Source organism: Chrysoperla carnea, chromosome X (genome assembly GCF_905475395.1).
Source record: "Chrysoperla carnea chromosome X, inChrCarn1.1, whole genome shotgun sequence".
Classification (NCBI taxonomy): domain Eukaryota; kingdom Metazoa; phylum Arthropoda; class Insecta; order Neuroptera; family Chrysopidae; genus Chrysoperla; species Chrysoperla carnea.
The window spans coordinates 30,990,507-31,008,965 of NC_058342.1; the positions used below are offsets into that span (position 1 = coordinate 30,990,507).

General features: G+C 30.2%; 1 protein-coding gene across 1 annotated transcript; it reads left to right on the forward strand.

Moving 5' to 3' along the window:
- The first annotated feature begins 12,375 nt into the window (after positions 1 to 12,375).
- On the forward strand, positions 12,376 to 18,017 carry LOC123303120 (V-type proton ATPase subunit S1). The gene is made up of 8 exons (XM_044886243.1): positions 12,376 to 12,534; positions 12,695 to 12,806; positions 12,915 to 13,197; positions 13,275 to 13,360; positions 14,258 to 14,403; positions 14,478 to 14,573; positions 14,821 to 14,998; positions 15,818 to 18,017. Exons 1-8 carry the CDS (start codon positions 12,428 to 12,430, stop codon positions 16,040 to 16,042), a joined length of 1,233 nt encoding a protein of 410 aa, XP_044742178.1. The 5' UTR covers positions 12,376 to 12,427; the 3' UTR covers positions 16,043 to 18,017.
- Positions 18,018 to 18,459: the final 442 nt, after the last annotated feature.

Here is an 18,459-nt window from a genome sequence, read left to right on the forward strand (position 1 = left end):
ATCCCAAAAAAAAAGAAGAAAATTCAGTAAAAATTTCAATGTTTTTTTCTTTCTTTCTAACAAGGAAAAACCAAAATATTAATAATTTATTGCAATGAACATAGTAACTACATTGTTTTATCAAAAAAAAAAATCAAAATGCATTTACAACTTCAAAATTTGGGTCTGCGATTATTTTAAATATGTCAAAATGGACCAAATGGGTGTTTAAATAGGTTTTGTAAAAGTATACCAGCTGTAAAAAGAGTTCTTATGGACGTATATTGTGTATAAGAAAGATAAAATTATTTTATTTTTGTGAGTTAACTTAACTAAATCGTGAACAAAACAAGCAGTGAACTGTGAACATGACTGATCGATTGAATAATTTGCGCGCGCATCGCACACACATAATATTCGCTGTCTTTCTTTCTTTGTTTTACACATTGATGTCCAAAAGAACTCTTCTTATGCATATATTACCTAACTTCAAATTTGTTATCAGTTTTTTAATTGGCAATTCATTCCTTATTGCGCATTCAAACTCGCAATAGTTCAACCTGTATCAATTCAGCTTATTGGATTGGGTTGCGTTAATATGAGTTGGCATGGTTTTTGGTCTTTTTTCTCGGAAAACCTAGCTGAGATTACAATCTGGTTACGACATATACATAAATTTGAGGAACCTACAGTGATAATGAGCGACTCTTAACCCTTCAGACTTGTCGTCACTCTTGTGATAAGAGAAAATCTCACGCTATTGCGTAAGCGTCAAGAAATTTCCAACAATATGTTTCAATAGGTTACAAATGTTTATTTGTGAAAGTACATTAATTCATATCAAAGAATAGTATTTTAAATTTACTTATCAAATATTCTGGATAGATAATATCACTGCCACCTGTCATTGAAAACACAGTGTATCTACGGAGATCCGCGAAGTATAACGAAGCCATCCGAATTGCGGTTAATGGCTTATAAATGTCATCTTCAGATTGTAAATTTATCTTTCAAAAGGGCTGAAAATCACTCCAACCCTTGCTAACTTGATCCAGATCTACCAAATCCAACAGAATAGGTTGATTTTTGTTATCAAATGTTGATTTAGCGTAGGATGGAGTGATTTTTAGTAATCCCTTTACAATTTGACGTCCTTAAAAACACAGTATCTACGAAGATCGCCTAAGTAAAACGAAGCTATCCGAATGCGGTTTTTGTTTTTACCGACTTTACTGAAGTGATGAGAAAAACTCTCACAGCTGTCAATAAATATTTTCAAATGGTTATTCCATACGCAACCGTTTTGAAAGGTTAACGGCTTTGTATATGTCATCGTAAGATTGTAAATTTATCTTTCAAAAGAGGTGAAAGTTACTCCAATCCTTGCTAACTTGATCCAGATTAACTAAATCCAACGAAATGAGTTGATTTTTATTACCAGGTGTTGGAGTGGTTTTAGCTTAACCCCTTTACAATGGCCATATTCGTTTTTGATTTTAGCCAATACAACTCCTTCTGGTTCATTTTAAAAACATAAAGACCCTATTATAGTCAGTCAGTTATACCAACTGAAAAATATTTTCAATGTATTTATTATGTTACAAGGCTTTTGTGTGATAAAAAATTTAAGAATTAGAGGAAAACTAATGGCATTTTCAGTTCAATCCTTTTTTTTTTTTTTTGGGCATATATGATGAATTTATATTTAAATAAAAAAAAAATGATAAACTTTATTAAAATAACTTATTATTCAAAATATTATTGTTACAATCTAATTTTTATTGTTTTATTATTATTTTTTTCCCCCACTGTTAATTAATATTAAATTTAAAAAAATATTAATTCGAGTTTACAACTTTGTTATTTTGTGTAATTGTTAAGGTCGAACAGTTTTAGTTAACTCGAATTATTTTAGTTTTTAGCCTTCTGAAAATGCATAATAGACGTTAAAAGTGGCGACGATGATTTTTAAATAGTTAATTTTCACGTAAATAGCAGGCATTTTTCTCGTTACTGATTTCTTGAATCTTAAGCGATAAAATAAAGATGTCTCGACTATCTTGTTCGGGAATTACGAGTAAAAATATTCATTGAGAGTAAGGGTATTTGTTAAGAAAAGTTTTTCTCTAGATCAATGAAAATTTCTTAAAACAAGATATCGAAATATTTATTTTTTTATCGTTTAAGGTCAAACAAACAATTCGTCTCCCCATTGGGCTTTAAAATTAATTATTGTATAAAAAAGACGAAGATAAATCGATGTCGAATGTTGTCAATTTCCACGAAATCCTTTCAATGAACAAAATTGCACTTATTTACGTGATATTCGATTTTGTCTAGGGATTTAATCACAAAAAGGTTTTTTTATTGAACATCCGGATTCTTTCCTCATTAATCATAATACAATCGATGAGTTATTCGATAAAAAGTGCGCTACTAATTTATAAATTTTAAAGAACAAAGTTGGAAAATTGAAAGATCTTGTTTGTGATTGAATGCTGGAATAAATTGAAACTTGAACGCATTAAAAATAACAATTATTTGAAACTTCGTTTCCATTTTAACGTCACGTACTCTAAGGATCCTCATTGTATAATTTTTTTTAGTTGTAAATATATCTGTCACAAAATTTTAAAGACCTTAAGATTAATAATTTCGTTCTTCTTTACCGCCATGAATTAACTATTAAAACAATAATAGTGTGAAACGGTCTTTATAATTTTAAGTGGGATAATATTTTTACAATTTTTGTGATAGTAATTGTTATAAAGGCATAATTATTTCTAGTTTAATAAAAGGCAAATATGTTTCTAAAACTGTTGAGGGCTTGGCAAAGAATCAAAGTTTAAAAAATATAAATTTATAAACAAAATTTATTTCATTAAGAATAAATTTTCTACTATTTTTTTTCACAATTTATTATTATTTTTTTGTTTGTTTAGGAAAAAATATTTACAATCAAAACCGGTTTAAAACGACAATTGAAAAGGAACGTAAAATTTTTGGGTCATTATATCCGATATAATTTTATTATATCCGTCAAAATATAAGCTGGAATATCAAAGGGGCGGGTTGAAAAGCCCCAAGAAAATTTAAAAAATTCTCATTTTTATCAGTTAGCTCTATAAATAAGGCCTTACTATTTATAAGGTTCAAAACTAAATATTAATGTCAATAGTGTCAAAAAGTTGGTCACTATAACTCGATATTTTCCCATTTTATCCGAAGTGGTTATAGACGGTGTAATTCGTCGTAATAACCGAATTTAAAACTATAACCGGTTTTGATTTTATGTTTTTTTTTTGTTTGTTTAAAAAAATATAATTATTAGTTTTTTGTAAAATGGTGAGTGAAAAAACAAAAACAATGTGGCTAACAAAAAATATTTACAAAAAAAATAAAAAAAAATAATAAAGACTTTTTCTGGGAAGAAGAGAACTCAACCAACCAACCACACGAAATGAATATTTGAGAATAACAAAGTTTTTTCTTGAGAATACGTTGCTCAGCTCAATAAAAAATTAACCTTATAAAAAAATGTGAAGATATTGAAGAAACAAATGTATATTTTTTATGCTAAAAAAAATTAATTAATTGTTAATGGGCAGATATTATTATTGAATTTATTTTCCCCGAGAAAATTCAAAATCGTATACAGTATGTGCCAGTGATTTTTGTGTGTCTTTTTTTTTCCGGTAATCAACTTGGAACAGAATCGATTTTCTTCGAATTGATATTAAACAAAAATTAAATAATGTTTTAAAGAAATTCTAACCTTAAAGTTTTTCTATTTTCATTTAATTTTTCAAGCAATTTGTACCCCAGTACTGGATTTTCAAAAAAAAAATATTTAGAAATTGCTCTAAATAAGATCGAGGGTCCAAAGTTTCACTCAAGTATTTCGTGTGTATTTTTATGTGTCAAAATCAATTTTCAAACGTGGTCGGTTGTAAAATGACACCATAATTTTTAACTCTTAATTTGGAAAAAGACCCCGATTTTAGAATTTTTGATATAAAGGGAAAAAACCTAATATAACTAGGTTTTCGAATATCGTTTGAACTTATATAATTATTTTTCTCCCTCCCTTCAAAATTTTTATTCGAAAACTTAAAGCGAAATTCAAAATTTCCGCACGATAAATAGTATCAAAAATCAATACTTCACCGCCCTTCGAACATTTCAACGACGCGATTAAATAAGTTTATCTTTTCTCTTTTTCTCAAAATGAAGAATTGGATCAACACTTCTTGGTCACCGTGCGATTAAAAAACTAATTGATACAAATTATTTCTAGTAAAATTAAAAACTAAAAATCTTTAGAAATTCGGTACAGAATTTCAAACAAATTGTTTTTGTTCCAATCAAAGTACATGAAAATCGATTCTGATTCTAAGCGATACAAATGAAATTGGGAAAATTCTTAATGGTGGTTTAATAGCAATTTAAGCCTTTATAAAAAAAATGAGGATCAAATTAACGCTTTTTCTAGTGACCTCTAGTCGGTTCTATGTTTAGTATTTTTGAAGTAATATTTGTATAATGCTTTTCTAATTTGATTCGCTTTTAAACCACAGATTCGCAACCCTCGTATACGATTTTTATTTTCCAAACACCACAAATGTATTTTTACCCTTTTTCTGCAAAACATTATCCTTATAAATAAAATAAAAAACATAATTTTCTTTGTAAAAATCATACAAATTTTCCTTCTTTTGATTTTGTAATATTTGTGTTTTTTTATTTTTTTGTTCACAAAAATGATTGAGAGCTTGCCGGACAGGTTTTTTTTTTATTTAATTTGGCGGAAAACAAACATTTTCCCGATTAATTTATATTTCTTAATAAAAATAAAGAAACCAATTGTTCATAATTAATTTATGGAGTTCAGTTTACAAAGTAGTAATTAATTTAATAATTTTTATTTTCAGTGGTGTAATAATTTTATTTTAGAGGAAGTAAAATTAACTGAAATGGTCTTGAAGAACCCCCTCAGCTCTTTGGCAAACAGGAATTTTAAAATATAGGATCTTACATTTCGCTTTTTCGATAAGGATGACTCAACTTCTTAAAAACGAAAATTAGATTATTTATCTTACACGCTAGAGTTTTCTGTCTGAAGTTTTGGATACTCAAGTGAAAAATTCTGAACTTTCCCGAATGAAAAAAGTTTGAACTTTCCTTTTACAGTTTTTTCTGTATTCCTAGTGATCAAAAAAAGCCTGGAATATGAAACCAAGAAAATATTCCATCATAGAAAAGTCTTATTGAAATTTTTACTGAAAAATACGCCTTAAATATGCCCATGAAAGTATTTAAACTTCTCGAATGAAAATTAAGAATCTTCCTGAAGTAGTCACATCGAAATTTCGAGGAAAAACGAACCAGAATATCAATAAAATAAATTTTAAAATTCAATTCAAAGTTTTTTAAATGTTTTTTTTTAACATCATTACGTCATACGGCTGTGTAAACTAAAAAAAGTATCGTACAAAATATTAGCGCATTTGTTTACACAGCCAACTGACGTCATGACCACAGAGCAATATGGCGTCCTTATCAGAGCGTTTTTGTTTAAATCAAGCGCGAAATTTGAAAATGTAAATAATAGTTTAAATAAATTTTTGTGGCACTTATCGATTGAATAAAAATTTTGTGGTTTTTTAAGCACGATTGAATCTAATTGTGACACTTTTCAAAAATGGATTTAATAATTGTGTAAGATCCTGTGAATTCGAGTGAAATTTTGCCATAGAGAGAAAGTGGGAACAAAAATTTGTTGTTGTTACGTCATTAATAAGTATTGTATTTTAATTCTTTACATAATAGTACTTTTAAAAAAAATGGAGGCTAATATATTAAGTCATGAAACTCCTTAACGTGATATATTTAAGTCACAAAAAGAAAAAATAACGTTGTCTAGGTATTATTTTGTGTTACGTAACGTTCATTAATGGATTGCGAACACATCATTTGAAAATTTCAAAAATTAATTGTGAACAAACACAATATATAGGGGTGGGAGTTTTTCAGCTCAAAAATGAATATTTATAGGAAATGATGGTTCATTACAGGAAAAGAAAACATGAAATTTGGTAAACATGGAAATTTCTAACATAACCTACATTGGACCCGCGTAAATGCATATCAAATTGTATGTTTTCTTTCTGGAAAAGGATCGTATTCCTGCTAAGAACCCCCCACTTTAAAAATGTTTATGATAAATGTAAATAGGCCAGTTTTTAATTTGTACTGAAAAGTGGAGGCTTGTATTTTGTTTATTTTTTATTAATAATTTTTTTTTTTGTTAAATTAGGTTTAGCGAAAAGTTAGATGGATTCCATGTGATTATTTTCATTTTATCTTATTGTAATTTTCTAACTTGTGTTTTCTTTTTCTATTTAAATACAAAAACAAAAAAAATTAAAACCGTTTAAAAAACGGTTTTGTAAAAAGATTTCTTCAAATATAAAATTTAAAAAAATTAAAATAATAAAACCACGCTACTTATACTCATCAAAAAAAAGCATTCGTAAGATTTTAATAATTCGATACGCCATTCGAGGGGGGATCTTAAGTGATAAATAATATATTTTCTGTTTTTATCGAGATTTGATTTTTTTTATGTTTTAAAAAATTTTTTCCGCTCAAGTTTTCCATGAAACGGTTCAAATAAATAGGATAGTTGATTCAATTAAAGTTGCGCTTGCCGTAGAATCCGTAGAAGTATTGTCTACGTAAATTATGGCAACTATGTAAATTCACAATTAGTTTTTAGTTTGTTTCTAAGAAACACGAAAGAACATTAGAATTACATACTTAGTATTGGAATCACAATCTTAAAATTTTTTGTAGAAACTTGTGCTTTACCCTCTATACCCCTATTTTCCGTAAGAGTTCAGAAAACGAGTGCCCAGAGCGACTGAATTTAGAAAGTACATCCTGGTTATTGGTGTGATTGGGAAGATACAGTTGCAATTTCGATATTAAGAAAATACATTTCGAACACTTTTAATCGAGTAAACTTTCGTTGATTCCTCACTATGTGATATTTATTAAGTGGCCATGTTTGAAAACATCCAAGAAAAACTTCTTTTTTTTTATGGGGAGGATGTAACCCTCCCAAAGGACGATGTAGGAAGGGAGGATGTAAGCACAAAGATTAAGGCGGTGATACAGGCAATAATCTTTAAAAAATTTCACTCAAAATCATAACCTCAAACTGACAATACTCTGTACTTTCTTTACGTAGAGGTCATAATTTATGTAAATCCATTACAGTGCATCTACGGAGATAGTCGAAGTATAACGAAGCCATCCGAATTGTGATTTTTGTTTTTATCGACTGAAGTGATGAGAAAAACTCTCACAGCTGTCAAATACTTCTCTTTCTATATATGTATTTTGAGTTTTTTAAAACATTTTTATTCAAGTGGCAATTCCACACGAAACCGTTCTGAAAGGTTAATGGCTTGTATATGTCATCGTCAGATTGTAAATTTATCTTTCAAAATCAACTAAACCCGACGGAATAAGTTGATTTTTATTACCAGGTGTTGGAGTGGTTTTAGGTTAACTCCTTTACAATTTGACGTCATTAAAAATACAGAGTATCTACGGACAGTCGAAATATAACGAAGCCATCCGAATTGCAGTTTTTTTAACCAACTTTACTGAAGTGATGAGAAAAACTATCACCACATACAAATTGATTACAAATTATTTCTCTACGCAACTATTCTGAAGGATTAAAAGAAGCGAATCTTTAATACTTTAAACAGTCAACTATCCTATTTTCAGTTATTTTTTTATTAATTCCAAAAAATTATCACAGATGTCTTTCAGAGAATTTTGTTCTTTTTCGTATTTTTAAGATTTATTTAGTTACATATTTAAAAGGTTATGTAGTTAATCTTCATGGAAACATCCTTTTAAATATTTTTTTGTTTACGAAGCAGTAACAGACATAATATTTTGAAATTGAGCATAATATATATACATTTTTATTTGTTATAATTTTTTTAAATTTCTAGTTTAATAAGTGTTTTATAAATAGACAATTCTCTGCCTTCTAATTTACAATTAAAAAGTAATTAAAACTCCAAAAAAAGCAAACCGACTTAAATTTATTGACTCTATTATTAAGGGATGTCAAGTAGAAATAGATTGTTCAATCATATTGGGAAACGTTACCAAAAAAAAAGAAGCTGCGATGGAAAAAACTTCGACGGAAACGAAACGAGCAGTAGTTGTTATCCTTGGTTCATTTCGGCTATATCAGGACTCATTTTAAGAGTAATAAGTGTTCCCAGATAAATAAATCCGATTAATGAATCGGAAATTTCCAATTCAACCAATCGGAATGAATAGGATTCAATTATAAAAAAAGTTTGAATTCATTCCGATTCAATCCGATAGAACTAATCGGAAATTTCCAATTGGTTGCAATTCATGAATGGGATCGAATTGGAAATTTCATGTTGGGTTCTATTGTATTGAATTAGTATTCAATCGGAATTAATTGGAAATTTGAATCGGGATTCAATCGGACTTTTTTTATCATGGTTGTCATTACAATCGTGAATTTGAAGATATGATACATCAAAGTGCTATCATGGCAATCGGAAATTCAAGACCATTTGTCTCACAGCCAAGACGCATGACACCCTTTTTATGAAAACTGTTATAACCTTTAGAGCGTCCTATTTTTCCCTCCAATTTGAGGTGCGTTTCATAGCCGTACGATTTTCGGTTATCAAGTTACGAGCGATCTTGTAAGTTTTTTCCTCATTAGAAACCACATAGCATACCGATTTTTACATTACCGAATTTGTTTCGCCAATTTATTCTGGATTAATACAAATTCCAAAATGTAAATTTACAAGTATATTACCAAAGTTGCGTTCGCTCTGATCCTCATTCTGAAGATAACCTCAGCCTGAGGACAAGAAGTTTGCGCAAATTTGACCTTAAAACTATCATTGCCAATTTATCAAAAGTGCTTTACTGAATTGCGAAAACTTCTTGAGGGTATCCTCAGCTTGAGGATAAGAGTAAACGTAGCCCAAGTAATTTATATTTACAGGGTGTACGAGTATATGACACTAAACAAAAATAAATAAAATAGTTGAAGCAATAAAATAAGAAAAATGTGATAATCTCAATAATTGGCTGTCAATTTAATCCTCGTCTTCTTGCATGCCGAACCATCCACCAAAGTCACATATCCGTACACTCAATATAAAATTACGCAATTAACATTTCCAATATGATGCCGAAGCACAGATCAATTAGAAAATATCAATCAAGAACAGTTTATTTCTACCTTTAACGAACGAAAAAAATGAGTTGATTTGAAGTTACGGTGAATAATTTCCCTAGCTAAAATTTTCGAATAATTGAAAAAAATGTTCTATTATAATTATTTTAATTCAAATTGGTTCAATTTTTTTTATTGTTAGTGTAATTTTTAAGTATTTTTTAACCTATGTACGAATGTATATATTTCGAGTCGGTTCGAGATCGATTGAGGGTTCAGGTCGTTCCTCATTATGCGATTGTCAAAATTTTTAGTTAAACACAAATCAGATTTAAAAAAAATGATGTTTCTCAATGTTTCCAAGTTAAATCTAGGTCAGTTATTAGAGCCATGCTTGAAACAACTTCTGATAAGTTATGTTAAGTGTTACAATTTTTCCTTCAAAATCGATCTCGTTGGACGTAACACTGAAGACTTACCTCTAAGCCCATTGACGCGTTATCTGAGTGGTAAACACGGAATCGAAACGAAGCAAAATACGACTTTGGTTTGCTGTCAGGTGCATCAATGGGATTGAGTTCTTACGACAGAATTTCGAAACTGTACACATGAAAATTTTCTAATAACTGATCTAACACATACAGTGTGGCTTTCACCCTCAAAGAACAAAATAATCACAAAAAGAAAATTAGATTTAAAAAAAAATTACTACTTCCGAAAGTTTTACACACAAAATAGAAACTCAAAAAGAAAATTATTTTTCAAGCACCATCTCTTAAAGAAATATGTCAAAATTCTTTACTAAAAATTTTTTTTAATATAGAACAAAACACTTAAACGCTGACACAAAAAAAATTGAATTAAATACTTCTAAGATAATTGATTGTGTCTTACAGTTTTTCTTTTTTTGAAAATATCGCATAAAATTGGTATGTTTGGCGGACATTTTTTGGTCAACTCTTAAATTTTTACAAAAACTACAAGAAATCCGACAAATTACAAAATTTAAAAAAAAAACTCCGACAAATTTTTCGCCTACGGAACCCTAAACTCGCATTTTAAACATAGCTAAGAACACTCTCCATTAAATTACCTTTCAAAAAAAACCAAAAAAATTAAAATCGGTTCATTCGCCGCAATGTAGAATGGTCTCACGCCTTGTAACCTAAATTTTTGAATAAGGTTTCCTGCGTTGACCAATCAGAATCCATTATTTGTTACGTCGCGTCATATGTATGTTTTTAGTACTTTTTAATTACGATAGAGTGCGATAAAGTATTGTGATGTCTTTCTTAATTCAATATTTATGACGTCACGTCATCAAACACTCAACAATTCTTCTCATGCGAAAGTAGAAATTTTAGTTAAAAAAAAATAGCCACCAAACATACCCTCTGAAATTGTGGAAAAATTATAAGCGGGAAAAAATGAAAAACGCTTGAAAGACAACACATGTTTATAAAATGGATTCAAAGTATGACTTGTATTTGAAAAAAGGAAAAATTATAATCGTCGGTGCATAACAGAAAATACCCGAGTTACGTTTTAAAGAAAAATGTTACAAAAATTTTTATTGTTTATATATCAAAATTATTTACTGTAGTTGAAAAAAAAAAAGATATCTCTAAATAAAAATATGTTTGTTTTCAGTGTACAAAAAAAAATTGTTTCTCATTTTTTATACCCTAAAACCTTTTACTATCAATATGATAGCAGATAGATGATCCTCAGTGCCGGATTAACCCATGTCGAGCTCCTAGGTTTCTCCGAGGCCCTCAGGCCATGTCATGGTTTTTCATCAATGCGCCCTGGTTTTTTTAAGTCTTTTTATTAAATCACCTTGGCGCTCCCCTGTGTGTCCCTTCGCATAAAAACTTTTTTTAAGACTTATTTAATCAAGGCGCCTCCTTGTATGTGGCCCTCCTCATAAAATTGGCCTTTCCCACTTTTTCTGTTTTTTAGTCTTCGTAAATAAACTTAACGCCCTTTTGTGTGCACCCTTTCTCATAAAAATTTCTTTTTGTCTTTGTAAATCAACTTGGCACTTGTCCTTTCTCTTTTGAACTTTCCGGGGCCCCTAGGCAGTCGCCTAATCCGCCTAATGGTTCGCCCTTTGTCAGCCAATATTAACAATGAAATGTTTACTATTTAGGCATCGAAATACATAAAAATATTCTCAGATTAAATTCTCCTGGAAGCAGGAAAATGGGGAACGGAGGAAATGTTACACCTGCCCCCTCCCTGGACCTAAGTCTGCTATGAATTTATGGAGTTGTTTGATCAAACATAGCTTATTTACCACCTCTAAATAAAAAATTTGACCAAACTCTCCTTGAGCCAAAAGCTGGATACGCTTATATTGCCGTTCAATCGCAAAGTCAACGATTATTTACTTTAATATTATTTTAATTAAGATCCAAAAAATGAATCGCTCAAAAACTATTCGTCCAATCAATAAATGAGCCCGATTATTCTAATTTTTGAGTCGAAATTAACCTATATACCAAATTGTATCAAATTCCGAAGCAGCATTTTTTGTATTTTAAAGATCAATTTTGGCCCAAAAATCAGTTTGACGATTGGACGAGTAATTGACAATATACGGAATAAAGTTAATATACGGAACCAATTGCTTCAATCGATACCTCAGAAAAAAATTATAAAAATACTCATATGACGATTAGATAAGTATTAAAATAAAAGATATTCGTACAGGAATTTAGCGAAATCCCAAAACTTATCCACTCATTCAATAAATTAACTCGATTTTCTCACCTTTTGGGTCAAAATTAACCTACATATCAAGTTTCATTGAATTCCGAAGCCAAAATTTTTGCTAGGCAAAGCCTATGAGTGTACATAAACCAAATTCTATTCTTAAACTCGTTTGTTGAGCGTATTATCTTAAAGTTTTCTTATGTTACAATTTTAAAAAGTAAACGAAATTTTAAAGATTATCTTATTTTGGTCGGAAGTTACAAGCAACGGAATCCTAAATTCAGAATAATATATTTTATAATTGGCGCTTTTTTTTATAAAAATAATTAGTGTGAAGTTTGCATAATGCAGAACCCATGTGACTTTCTGGCACTCGTGACTGACATTAAGTGGTATGAAGTAATATACGAATACGACCTATTAAAAAAAAATTAGTCTGTTGTTGAAACTTGAGTCGATATTTTATAAATAATGGCTAAATATTTAAATTATTTATTAGTATATTCATTTTTATCAGTATTAAGTTTACATAATGTAATTACAACCGAATCAGTTCCAGTTGTTTTCTGGAATATCGAGTAAGTTTTCAAAAATGAGCCTTGACTTTTTTTGGAAAAATTTTTAGACCACACCTAAATAACAAATTTTGGATACAATTTTTCAAAAGAAATTTCAAATTTTATGTTAATCTAAAGTATACTTTGTTGAACTAATTCGTTTGTAACATTTTTATTTAAGCACTCATAAAAATGTTCCTGCATTACAACATGTCGGGAAAAAATATTTTCGAGATATTGTACAAACCTATGTGAAAGATGAGCCTTTCGTAATTGTTTTCGAAGATGAAAATGTAAGTAAATTGTTTATTAACGCATGTTCAGTATATTAAAAATCTTAAATACAATTTTAAGACAATTAATTCTGTTAGTTATACTAACTCGATTTGTTTTAATAACAGTTAAGTACGGAAGACTTTACGAGCCGTGATACATCTGGCCGTAATGTATTTGGAACATTTAATAAGTTAATTGAAGATGAGAAAATTTCATATATGCCATCTGTACAATCGCCATTACATGTTTTATTAAATTTGGCTGCTAAATCAAAAGTGGAGTTAAAAGCCAGTGATATTCGATCTGGTGAGAGTCAACTGCCAAAACCAGCAGCTGGACAATATGTTTTTATTCATTTAGATGAGGCTAACGATGACGAAGATCGTCCACATTTACTTAAACGTCATGGTAAGGAAGAATTTTATATCTTGTTGTAAAAATTTTTATCCAACAGAAACCTTAATAGTTTTTTTCTTTTGTCCCAGTAAAATTCATGGCTGATGTTTACCAAAAAGTACAAAATCAATATCCAAAAACGTTAGCAATCTACACAGCAGAACGGCCATCTTGGGTAAGTTTTTAAAATTTGTATCTGCGAAGAAACCATCCATGAACGAATCCGTTAGCTCCGAATACCCAGACTCTTTTTCCGGAGGATGTTTTACCGTCAAAACTTTTTTTTTTTAACTTTATTATTTTAAGCTTCTTTAAACTACTAAAACTTTTTGAGCATGTTTTCAGTACCGAAATAAAGTAAATTGAAAAACGGCAAACGTTATATATTTCCAGGGTCCAGGGTAGTCCCAAACGCAACTTGATCAATATTTCCGGTTCTAGATGAGATAAAATAAATCGGCTGACGGTAAAAGTTGGGCCATAGTCCACTCTAACAACTTTGGTCAATCTAAAATAATTCTTATCTCGAAAATTTACCACTTTTTCGAAGTCCGAATTTTTCTAAGTTAGCTCAGAAGTCGGGGTATTGACCAAACTTACAATGGATGGTATTTTTAGGTTTTACAGACCTAAATCTACAAGATCTATTTTGATTTTTTTTTAATAACTGCATTTTTGGGTCTATCAAAAGCGAGCTATTTTTCCCGGCATAGTTTTTCAGACTCAAAAAAACCGAAATTTCCATGTTCAATTCAAATTTCGTACTTAAAAATGGCCAAATCTTTTTTTTCCTCACCTCGGGGAGCAAAACGACCTAAAAATTCGTGCTTAGCATACAAAATTAACCCCAAGAAAAGTATTTTCAGCCATCCGCAAAAAAAAAAAATCAACAAAACCTATCAATTGATTGGGCTAATATCAAATTCATTTTCGAGTCTGTTTTTAAAGTTGTCTGGGTTTCTTATGGAAGCGTCTAATTGGTTCGTGGATGGTGTCCGTAGCAGCACCGTATCTGAGTCGAAATTACCTCGAACGTAAAATTAACTTCTTAATATATATTCTTTATTTTTAGTATGTACCAAGTATGAATCCAATTCGTAGAAGACGTAATTTATTGGAAACGGAACAACAGGTGGATCAAAATGCAATCACATTCTTTGATGAAAATATCAGAATTTTCTCTGAGACCCCATATTTAATCGGTGAAGACAAGAAAAAGTAAGGAGGAAAAAATGCATTACCTCAAAGTATATATATTAATAATTATTAATAATTGGCTCTTGTGTTTGCAGGCAAACGCTCCAAGACCTTACATTTTCATCAAAGAAGAATGGTACAAGTCAAATTGAAGTCACAGCAAGCACAAAGGATAACGAAACGATTTTAGGGTAAGTTTACTAATATGAAAAATTTATTTACAGTATAAACTCTTTATAAGAAGGTAATCTTTGCCTTTAGTGGAATTACCTCTTTATAACAAATTTTAGACCAACCTAACCTCAATATAATAAGCTTTAGTTTAACGAATTACTTGATATAACGAATATTTATTTGTTCCCTTTCGATTTATTATATCGGGGTTACACTGTATATTATTTATGTTCTCGTTTAAAATTTATTTTAAATATTTTCTAGATTATTGTTCACCAAAGCTGCTGGATATTGGTATTTAATTTCTGTAACAGTGAATAAAACTGATAGTTCGGATACAATTAGAGCTAAAGAAATTGCAGCCCCTTTTGGATTCTCATACCATTGTAATGAATTAAAAATTTCAAATAAAAAAATCACTATTGGTTTTCCAAAAGCTCAAGTAAGTATCAAAATCAAGATAATATTTTCATTATACGTATTTCATGTACAGATTAACCCAGGGGAAAGAAAAGGACTATATCGAACGTCACGGCATCCCAAGCGAGCGGATCCCTTTAGTTCAAATGAGCTGAAATTCGGCAAATGAGGTTATTTTCTAGACCAGAGGTTTTCAAACTTATTTCCTCTACCGCCCTCTCTTAGAGTCAATTATTTTCCAGCGCCTTCAAAGTGTGCTACATCAGCCTTATCCTATTACATTTATCTTATAAAATTAGCCTTACCGCTCCCCTGTAGGTCTCTAACGCCCACGAGAGGTCGTTATCGCTCACTCTAAGAAAGACTGTTCTAGACAAGCGGGAAATTATTTCAAAAATTGAAAGAAAAACAATCCCCCTGCAGGTTTCTGCAGGAGCAAATAACATGCATGTAAGTTTCGTCGTCCTCCGTACAGACCTAACAAGTGGGGCCATCAGAGATCCCCGTGTTATGAAGGTGGTACTTCAATCGATAGTGTCCTGTCAAGAGTCCCACCACCTTTCTTCAACTGTGCTTTAGTGAGTTTTAGGCGAGCACAGTCGAATGGTCTAGCTGTAGTTATACACAGTTTGGCCTGTCGCGTGCCCTTTACAAAGTTCCAGTAATCAAGATGGGCTTATTTTAGCCATTCCTTGATTCGCTGAATATGTCTCCGATAAAATCTTAAAAAAATAGAGGCGCAATCATCTTTATTGACTGAAGCTTTATTTGATTGTAACCTGAAACAGCTTAAGGAAATGCTGAAAAATCTGATCCTAATCAATTATTTTTCGAATTACAGTTCCAACCAAACTTCAATTCAAATTCAACACCCGCACCAACAGCATTCGGTGATGCATACGATTGTGTCGGTTTCACATCAATACCAATCTGGTCTGGTTTATTTGTCACATTTATTTTAGCCATGATCATGACTTTGGGTCTTACAATGATGATGGATATTAAAACAATGGATCGTTTTGACGATCCCAAGGGCAAAGGTGTTACAATCAACGTTGTAGAATAAGTGATCAGAAACTAAGTGGAACAATTTATTTTGTTTCCTCAAAGTAGTTTATTTATTAAACAAACAAACAAACAAAAAACACAAAAATAAGGAGACCATTGTGGTTTATAATTTCAATTCGATTTCAAATACATTTTTAACGTTCAAGAAAATTTATGAATTATTTTAAAAAAAATGTTTGTATTGAAAGTCATCCATATACGTTCAAATGTTTTTACTCATGCCTAAAAAATTATTCGGAATTCGGAGTTCTCAATCTCATTTAAAAAATAAAATTACAACTTTCATTTTGTAACAGGTAAGTTATAAAATGGAAGATGACAGTTTCTAAAATATTAGAAAAAGATAATAATTTTTTTTTTTTAAAAAAGAGAACTCTGATCATTTTTGTCTATAATGATTTAATTCGTTAAGAGGTAGTTTTTGGTTTTACCCCCGGTTTTTTCTACAATTTTTAATCGAACTTTCCTTAGAAACTATAGGATCTCTTCACGCTCAAGTATAATTCCAGGAGTAAATTTTCTACTCTTCGTAACAAAGTTTTTCCTGTTTTTTTTTATATATTGTTTAACTTAATTTTCGCCTCTAAGGAAAGAATCTAAACTACAACTCGTAGTCCCAACTCTTGTAAAGATATTAAAAAATTTACAATCAAGGTAACTAATCCAAAAACTTTCATTCTCCGGGTGAAATGATCACATCCCGTTCTACAATGAATAGAGATAAAAATATTACACGTCTATGGGTGACTTTATAATACGTTTAAAATGTATTGAATCAAAACTTATTTGTAAATATTCTTAAAAATATATATATTTGTTCTTAAAAATAAAAAAAATAAAAATTATTTTAAGGGATAACATCATTTTTTAATCAAATTCGAGCTTAATTCCACTACCTTTGATTTTTACAAGCTTTCTCATTCTATGGACAAGAAATTGCATTTATAGACCACAAGCCCATGCTGAAATTTTTCGGGTGAAATGATTCACCAGGAAACATGGCGTCATTTTTGCGCGATACAGGTGAAAATATGGATGTCACATCTGTTGGTATCTCACCCCCATACCCCTGTAGAAGATAATTACATAAATGTCGTACAAAAATGAATACGTAGGGCTTCGGAAATTGACGGGATATCAAAAGGTTTTTTTTTTTAATTTCCGGTACCGAAGTTATCGGATTTATTACTGTACGAAATATATATAATTCACTTCGAATACTTATACAGAGTTAGTATCCAGCAACTCCGTACGCCATGATGCTTTAACTTACTTTTACATATAGAAGCATCTTTTTCGACATGTTTCCTGGTGGGTCTATTAAAATCAAGCCAGATTGCGATAGCCGATCCGAATCATATTTTGCTTGTCTATCTCGTTCGAATTTAACGATCATGTTTGTATGAATCAGCTGTTTACAGGGACCTAAAGACACCCTAGAATTACAAATTGAAATTTAAAAATGTAAGAAGTGGTGGAATTACAGTTAAACTTACCTAAAGAGACCCTAACAGGTAGTGCAATGTTAAACTTCTCTTTAAAAATGATCGTTTGAAGGATGTTCACTTATGATGAACTTCTTCGTGATTCGAAATAATTTAAAAAAAGGTGATATCTCTTAGAAAAAATCTGCATTTTTTTTTTAAATATTAATGTTTGATGTCTTTAACAATTCAAATCAGAGATAAGGGAAAATTTATCTGCTATTAATTACTACAGGGTCCTTATTTCTAGAAATATTTTCATTAATACTGCTTTATTTTATTTGAATAATAGTGTACTTTTCCCTGGGACTGTAAGTCCAGTTAATTTCTTTCGAAATTCTTGTAAATATGATAAAGACATCCTTATCTCGAAACAGAATCGTCCCCTAAAATGACATCAGACAAGAAAATTAAATATAAATATTTAGAGTGCTGTGAAAAAAAAATTCAATTTAGGTATATTAAAGACAATACCCCGATTTTCCATTCCAAAACAAAAAAATATTTACAAAATGGATGTTTTATGTACACACCTATTCAAAATATAATGAAAAACGAAAAAAAAAAACACAAATTTTATGGAATAATTTTCAAAATTTTGTGAATGATTGGTTAGAAGCATACTTGAAGGGATTCATTTGTAAGAAATTTCTATATGTTATTAACACATTTTTATATATACAGGATGTCTGTTATATTATTTATATATACAGAGTGTTCTGTTATTGATAGCAGATCTCCCGAATTAGGCCTCAGATCGAAATATGGTAAAGAGCTTTTTCATTTGTCTCGATAAGCTTAATTTACTGGTATAATTTTCTGCTATCAATAATAGAACACCCTGTATATTTATAGTTTTGTCAAATTCTGACACAAAAGAGAGGAGCAGTTATAAGACCCCTTAAAAAATTTATTGAATGATTTTGATGAA